The 8,542-nt window shown below is 38.1% G+C and overlaps 1 protein-coding gene across 2 annotated transcripts; it reads left to right on the forward strand.

Moving 5' to 3' along the window:
- The first annotated feature begins 224 nt into the window (after positions 1-224).
- On the forward strand, positions 225-8,144 carry LOC103142496 (probable E3 ubiquitin-protein ligase HERC4). Of its 2 annotated transcripts, none has more exons than XM_007558591.2 (23): positions 225-714; positions 1,327-1,447; positions 1,562-1,638; positions 1,899-2,120; positions 2,214-2,305; positions 2,411-2,541; positions 2,981-3,105; positions 3,181-3,248; positions 3,345-3,463; positions 3,561-3,620; positions 4,250-4,355; positions 4,479-4,677; positions 4,760-4,908; positions 4,989-5,105; positions 5,216-5,314; positions 5,610-5,786; positions 5,881-6,024; positions 6,104-6,270; positions 6,349-6,403; positions 6,523-6,593; positions 7,047-7,230; positions 7,306-7,408; positions 7,810-8,144. In XM_007558591.2, the coding sequence occupies exons 1-23, from the start codon at positions 504-506 to the stop codon at positions 8,022-8,024; spliced, it is 3,012 nt and encodes a 1,003-aa protein (XP_007558653.1). In that variant the 5' UTR covers positions 225-503; the 3' UTR covers positions 8,025-8,144. The 2 variants fall into 2 exon arrangements, with proteins under 2 accessions (XP_007558653.1, XP_016529981.1); XM_016674495.1 differs by having other exon boundaries at positions 226-714; positions 3,169-3,248.
- Positions 8,145-8,542: the final 398 nt, after the last annotated feature.

Below are 8,542 nucleotides of genomic sequence, written 5' to 3' on the forward strand. Positions count from 1 at the left end.
AACTGAGCCTTGTTTGTTCTTCGGTGCATTTCCCGAAACCATATATAGTGGGAATATAGTGGGAGTTCACACAGTATGGGAGCTTTCCTGTCTATTTATGGACTCCATATTTCAATTCTGAATTAATACTGAGTGTTTCCTGCTCAAACTTTACAGTAAAATATTTGACGGGATAACATTTGTGAATTGAAAACAGTTTGAAAGATGAACATCTTTAACTCGTTTAGGTGTGACGTCTGTAAATGCGAAGAAAACACAGCAGAAAACATTCATTTTTAGTTTAAGCTAAACTAATGTATTTCGAGCTAAAGCTAAGCTAAAAATAAATTCTGCGCTCAGTTTCGTTTTCATTTTACCTGCGGTGAGCCAGCTGATTAGCCCCGCCCCCTGCTCTTCAGAAACGTGCATAAGTTTTGTTTCTCTTCTTTCTGCTAGGTTTCGTTTCAGTCAGCTGAGCAACATATTAAACATCAGCTGTTGTCCTGGTGCGGCTCACAGGCGAGATGTTTTCTTGGGGAGAAGACTGTCAGCGAGGCTTCTGCCTCAAAGGAGACCCCATCACAGAAGAAGGAGTTCATTATTTAAATGTTGGTCATAATGTCACGGATCTATCAGCAGGTCGCAGCGTGCTGGCTTTCCTTAAATGTAACGGGAATGCGTTCATTTTGCGCACTAATGAGAGCAAAGACGGAAACAGAGTAAGAGGAAAACAGAGTGAGTATCTGTGTGAGTTTTTTTTTTTTTTAGTATATAAATGCGTTTCGAGTTCACTAATGAAGTCTGTTCTTTTTGTCATTTCTGAGTTTTCGACGGCTTTTATTCACTTATCAGTGGCATTGTTTTGTATTTAGTTTAGGCTTTTAACGACTTGAATTTGTCAAGGACTGATAATAGGATATACACTATAACTTCAAATATTACAACAACAAAAAAACCTCCTGGGAGGGTGCATGATATTGAATTTGTGATTTTTCCCCCCTCCCTCTACTTCATTCAGGTTCCAAATTTACAATCAGTGGCACCAATGGGTGGGTCTAGGGAGACCATTGTCATTCCTTTAAATTTTCGACTCTGCCCTACCAACAAATCTTGTATGCATAATGTTAATAAAACATAAATTTAGGAGAGATAAAGACGAGATTTCATGAGTTGCTATACATTTATTTATCTATTACTGACCTATCTCGCAGCATGAGGCAACAACCGCCAAGCTCAAATAAGGGATCTGAAGGGGCCATTTTTATAGAGCTGACATCAGTCTGATGTCGTCATGAGTAAATTGGTACGTTAATCCAATGCATATGAATTATATCTGTGCATTTGCAGAGTTTGTGAAGTGTAAGGAGAAGATTGAGGCAGTGAGTTGTGAAGATGACGTCGTGATGCTGCTGTCTGAGAAAGGCTCCGTTTTCTGTGTGGACACCACCCACACCCCGTACACACCCAGGTGAGAAAGCAAAGCAAGGTTACTATGCTGGCATACCAGCAGCTTCGATTCATTCTACAGGTCGTCTGATTCTTGTTAAGACTTGATTAAGATTTGTCTTCTACTTTCTTGCAGGACATTGGACTCTTTTTCTAGCATACCAGTTGTACAGGTTGCGTGTGGAAGCCAGCATTCAGTTGCTCTGACAAAAGGTTTTCAATATTTCTACATTGTCAATGGCAAATTATATTATTAACTTCAGTCTTCTAATATTTTCATTTTATTGGTCTTGCCTTCGTCACATTGACATAAGCAGTTGTTACTGAGCTTTTCTTGGCTACTCATTTTTGCACCATAATCATGTTGCAATTTCAAGAGTCTTAAGATTAGTTAAGATGTTTAAGACATGACATGAGCAGTTCATGATGTAGTGATGTCGATTCAGTAGTCAATCCTGGTGATCTTCCTTCAGAGGGTCAGGTGTACACCTGGGGCCTGGACTCCAGGGGTCAGCTCGGACTGGGGAAGAGAAGTTCAGGAGCGAGATCACCTCAGCAAGTCCGATCCTTGTTGTCCGTCCCCGTGGTTCAGATCTCTGCAGGAGGAGACCAGAGCTTCGCCCTCTCTGTGTCCGGAGGCGTGTTCAGCTGGGGCAGAAACGACTGTGGACAGCTCGGACTGGGAGACACAAAAGGTGCTGTTGGAAATTACTCCATAGCTTTGTGACTTACAATAACATATTCAAATGTCTAACCTTGCATAATAAAGTTCATGTTCTTTTCTTTAGACATGTATACACCAGCTTGTGTTCGTAGTTTGAACCTGAAGAAAACAGGCGACATTTGCTGCGGAAAGGACCACACCGTCGTTTTGACGAAGGTTAGGCAACAAAATCAAAGCATCTAATTTCTCCTCTTCACATTTGTTCTTATTTGAAGTATTGCATTAATGCTTGAAGAGCATTTGTGTGTTTGGATTTTTCAGCATGGGGTAGTGTTCACATTCGGTTCTGGTCAATATGGGCAACTTGGACACAACTCCTTGCGAAATGAACTCCGGCCTCGACTTGTTGCTGAACTTTGGGGGGCAAAAGTTATCAAGATTGCATGCGGGAGGTAAATTACAGCTTGTTGTATCATCAACACTTTAAAGGAAAAATGTTGTCTTAAATCCACATTAAATTATTGTTTGAAAAGAGACATTAGGTGTAGTAGTTTCAATTTATTTCTCCAATGCAAAATTACTTATTCAGACTCAAATATTTTCCCACTAATATCTACTAAGTTGCATCTGAACTACACTTTTTTTCAGCCTTTGACATGTTCCTGGTCTAAATTTGGCCGACTATTTGATGGGGTTATTTAAATAGGTTAGTTTTCTTGCACAGACTATTGAGCATTGAATAAGTTGAATCATTTGGAGACTATCCTTTCATTCATACAGCTATTATACAGTAGCTCTGGTAGGAGAAAAAAAAAGTCCCAGTGCTTCAACAATAATAAAAAAAATCACCAGCATAGTGTTTACAATGTTTATGATGTTCTTTCAATCCAGGTATCACACATTAGTTTTGACACACAGCCAAAAAGTCTACTCCTTTGGTTGTGAAACTCAAGGTCAGCTGGGAAACAGAGAAGAAAGCAATCCATCTGTGCCGCTACCTGTTCGTCTACCTCCAGGTAACTAGAAATAGAAATCTAAACAGTATGTTAACTTTATATAGTAATTTACTTCATTGCTGCTTTCTGATGCAGTTCATTCCAGAATTGGAACTGTCTTTGCTGGAGAAAACTGTTCATTTGCAGCCTGCTCTTCTGATGAGGTACCAGGGGCAATGTTTGCCAAACAGAGAGATTAACATGCAACGGGATCAGTCACCTCACCTCACTTTTTTTTTCTTTTTTTTTTCCATCTACAGGATGTTAGCATAAATTCAGACACTAGCACAGTCAGCAAAGCAACTCAGCATGGTTTAGAAGATTTAGTTGATAACTGGACGTCTAAATGTGATGAAAAGTCATGGAAAAAGATTAAGCAGTGAGTATTTACCACTAACAGACCGTTTAATAACATGACGTTAATTTCTGTTACTCTAAATGAAAACTACTGAAACTTTTATTCTTCTTCTCTTCAGGGAAATCCACAGGACATTTTCATCTGCATCCTGTTTGAACAAAAGCTTCCTTGAAGAAGGGTAAAGATGCAACTGTTGACATTTGTGTAACTTGAAAGTCGAAACATCCCCTTTTCATTTAACTCACTTATATTCTAATTCATATGGACATAACTTAATTAAAAATTGTGGTAACATTTTATTTGAAGGGGTGTCCATAAGACTGACATGACACTGTCAAAAAACATGACATAACACCTGTCATGAACATAAAGAAGTCTTTATGAATGTTTATGACAGTTGTCATGAAGTGTCATTCGGTAAATAATGACACTTTTAATGCAAAGTTGCTCTAAAAGTTGCACTGAAAGTCCATTAAAAATGCCAACTTTGCATTGAATTGTCATTATTTGTCGAATGACACTTCATGACAACTGTCATAAACATTCATAAAGACTTCTTTCTGTTCATGACAGATGTTATGTCGTGTTTTTGACAGTGTCATGTCAGTCTTATGCACACCCCTTCAAATAAAGTGTTACCAAAATGGCATTATGTCTATTAATCTTCAATAAATGTATGTTTATTTTTCAATATATTGGATGTCTTAAAATAGACCAGTTATTCAATTATTGAAATACCGTTTATTTCAGTCTAGTAATAAATCAAAGATCATAATTGATGCTGACTCTCTTTACTTTTCTACTCAGAAAAAATAAACATTTCCAAACCTCATCAAAGTACCACGGTCTGAACCTGAAACTGGCTCGACGACATTTTAAGAAACTGGTAAAAACAGAAGATGTCTGGATAGAGGTTTGTCTCTCTTCCTGTCCAATTTTATACATTTGCTTTTTCAGACAACTACAGGATAACTTGTTTTACTTCCATTTGGTTTTTCCTTTAATCCACTCGTTTGTGTGTATATTTATCTGTCAGGTTGAAGCATCAGTTCTGCGTTTGCTCCCTCTCTTTGATAAGAACCCAGTAGGAGTGGAGAGTCTGAGGATCTTTCTGCTCCTCAATGAGCTCCTTCATGTCGTCCAGAAGCACAGAAAGCAGCAGCAGCGCAGCAAGTTAGCTGAGATGGTCGCTACTGCTGTAACAAGTCTGTCAAGGGAAAGCCTCAAGGTTTTAGGTACTGTTACCTAGTTTAGCTGAAATTACTTTGGCAAGTGATTAAAGCTCTGTTTGGTAAATGTTAATGTTGTCGTCTCTAGGTGAGTGGTGGTCCTCGCTGTCGTCATCCACCATGGAGAGATTTGTCAGCGTGTGGAGGAAAGCTCTCTGTGCGATCTTGTCCAATGTGGATGCTCCTCGCAGTGACGGTGTCAGGAACCTGCTTCAGGTTCTTCAGTATATGTACAATGTCAGTATCATAATTTAAAACAGGACTGCCATGTTTGTTTGTTAATGATAATTAAGGTCTTGTCCGTGTCCTCTTGACAGGTTAACAACAGGATGTCTGAGTCTCAAAGGCTGCCAGAACGTGATTTTTATGTGATGATCAACCAAATGTTTCTCCTCGGAGAACTGCAAATCTGGCGTTTAAAATCAAAACGCAGGGTAAGAAAGTTTCTATCAGATTTAACTCGGAAATTAAACACACATCTCGTTTGTAAAAACACTGAACAACTAGAAACTCAGAGATCATATTGTGCTTTTTACCTTTTTAGTATGTGCGTGATGAGCCAGTTGTTCTGTGCAACTTCCCAATGGTGATGGATCTGCAAACAAAGAAACTGGTTTTTGACATGAATACTGACCTCACCTGGGTAACTGCTGTTTTATTATAATGCATTTCACTTTGTGAATCAAGTTACTGTAGTAAATTAGCTTTTCAATAATAATTTAATTTATTGCATGCCTCTGTATATGGGTGTATGCATATACACGTCTGTATATGTTTTGTATATGTGCAGTTGAAAACCAGAAGTTTACGTACTCTCACCTTTTTGAGAAACTACAATACCACAAAACCTTGCCTCTTTATTTATGTTCTGTGTTTACTGAGCTTGCAATCTGTGCCCTAAATTTGTGTACTTATATTGGATCTCTTTTTCTTAACAGCAGGAGTTCTGGTTGAGTATTTTGGACCAGATGTTGATGGAAATGTTTCTGGGCTTTGGGTGGTGTTACCCTAACCTTCCCGTCTTGCAACTGAACCTAAACCGAGCATCTGTGTTAAATGACACATTTAAACTGCTGGCTAAGGCTGATCAGAAAGACTACAAGAGAGAACTTGTGGTACAAGTCTGAAAGCTCATAAAGCATAATTGAGTTATTAACTGCTTCTGTGGAGTTTGAGAAGGAATCTTATTGGTTCCCTTTCGCATTCCAGGTGTCTTTTGATGAGAACTATGAATTTGATCATGTCTACGTAAAAGACTTTTTTCATGAAGTCTTTCATGAGTTGATCTCTACTGAGTCTGAGATGTTCACGTTCAATGACTCCGAAACTCTGGCGTGGTTCTCCTCTACTAAAGTAAGACTTTAGAAATAGCTGATTTTAAGCTCAGTTAATTATCTTTTTTCTAATTAATGATCTAACCCACCAATATCAGGCTTCGCAGGAGGACCAGCGTTTCCACCTGTTTGGGGTTCTGTGTGGACTGGCTTTGTACAACAAGGTGATCATTTACTTACCCTTCCCACTGGTGCTGTTCAAAAAGCTGCTTGGAGCGAGGCCATCACTGGACGATTTGAAAGAAATCAGTCCAAGTTATGGCAAGTAGGTATAATTTATAAATAATTTTAAATTAAAAAAATATTTATCATTAAAAATTATCTTTGTGTTGTTTTCTTTGAGTGGTCTGCAGTCCATCCTGGACACAGAAGAAGACCCAGAGGAGATGTATTTTACAGTGAGTATTGTATTGAAGTGAAAAGAAATGTCACCATCCATTTTAGGTCTTTGATATCTAACAGTTTTTTTTAAATTAACATAGAGAAAAGTAACACCAGCATTTCCTTTTCTTTAAAGATCTCATGGGATGGAAATGAGATTGATCTTGATCCTGAAAATCCTGACAAGCAAGTTACCAGCGAAAACAAGTAGGAAATAATTTCATCATTTCTGAGCTTTTTTTATGAGCCGTTCACGATTCAACTTGTTCTCATTTGTTTAGTTAAATTATAAATATATTAAGAGTTTTTCACAAAAAAGGCAATTTTGGAAAAAAATAAATAAATTTAGCTGGAAATGAAACCTTATAAATCCATACTCTGGTGTCTCCATAAAATACCTCAATGGACATGATCCTAATTCTTCTTCAAATCCATAAAACACATGTAGGTTGGGAAACCAAAGTCTAACGACCACATAAGTATTTATTTACATCTGGTTCACTCTTACACAGCTGGACTAAATCCACACCAGCTGTTCGGAATCCAGTATTTGATAATTAGACAGAAACTGTTATTAAAAATAGTAAGCAATTCAATTTCTCTTATCATAATATGTGTCTGACCCATCTTTGTGAATGACAATTTTTATCAACTCAACAGGAGAGAGTTTGTTGACGTCTTTGTGAACTACGTCTTCAACACATCAGTGGAGGTTGCGTTTTATGAGTTCAAACAAGGTTTCTTCCAAGTTTGTGACCGGGATTTGGTGAAACTTTTTACACCAAAGGAACTACAAGAAATCCTAGTTGGAAAGGATTTCTATGACTGGGAGAAGCTGAAACAGGTACTTTCTTTGTGATAGTTTGTATTCTGAGCTGTTTGAATTATCGCTGACTCCAGGTTTTGGTCTTCTTTTAAGAACACAGTTTATGAGGGCGAGTACAATGCCGACCACCCCATCATACAGATGTTTTGGGAAGTTTTCGATGAACTGACGGAGAATCAGAAGAACAGCTTTCTGTGTGAGTATGAAATTAGATTGTTTCCAACATTATTTAGAAAAACACAACCAAAATAACTAATTGTCCCGAAAAATCACTTCAGTTATGAAAAGTTAGAAAAAAAAACTATACAGGAAACAAATTTTGAACTCATGTAATTTCTGATAAAAACTTAGCTTGTTTGTTGAAGCTGAATTACAGCATTACAAAGGACAGAATATTATGGCATCAACAAAGTTTAGATTGCGTTTATTGATGGCCAGATGAACAAATATGCCACTCACTATTACTTTGTGCAAAATTGTCAAAAAAAACAAAAAAACATCTAAAGTTAATACTTCTTTGTAGAAAGTTTCCGTAAAGGCAGATTTATTCCTGCTGTGTAGCTTATATCCGCTGATAACCTCTTTTACCTCCCTCAGGGTTCGTCACTGGATTTGAACGGGTGCCGATCCTCGGCTTCGACAAGATAAAGATGAATATCAAAGTTGTTAAACCCTTGCAGGCTGACCAGTATTATCCTGCGACCCACACGTGTTTCTCCACCCTGGAACTGCCGCTGTATTCAACCAAAGACATCATGCAAGCCAAGCTGATCGAAGCTCTTAGCAACAAAAGGATCAGTCAGTACGTTTGATTCAGGATGAATCCCTGACTGGGTCTTTACTCACTGACACAGCACTTCCCTAACGATGAAAACTGTGTGTATATAAAGAAAAGCAGGTTTTAAACTAAAACGGTTTTAATCAAAACCTGCAAAGAAGTTGTTACTGTCATATTTTGTAACTCATTGTTATACTTTAGTTTACTGAGATGTTAAAATAATCATTAGACTGCAGGGTTTCCCTCAGTGTATTATAAGCCTGGCGGCCCGCCATGCTTTACTAGCCCCTCCGCCAGGCTAAGCCCCTGAAGCTCTTGGGGGCCTGATGGAGCTGCTGACTTAATTTGGATTAAACAGAAGTGCAAATTTGTTGTTTTTAGACTAGTTGTGGGTTTAAATAGCATTTCACTTGAGATCTTTTCCTGTAACATATAAATTACACAGTAATGCTTTTACATTTCCTGTCAACTTAACATCTTTTAATACAAATACGGTGGACCGCCTCGACGCCCCGACCACCGGGCTTAGCAAGTTTTCTGGGGGAAACCCTG

Source organism: Poecilia formosa, unplaced genomic scaffold (assembly GCF_000485575.1).
Source record: "Poecilia formosa unplaced genomic scaffold, Poecilia_formosa-5.1.2 Scaffold97, whole genome shotgun sequence".
Taxonomy (NCBI): domain Eukaryota; kingdom Metazoa; phylum Chordata; class Actinopteri; order Cyprinodontiformes; family Poeciliidae; genus Poecilia; species Poecilia formosa.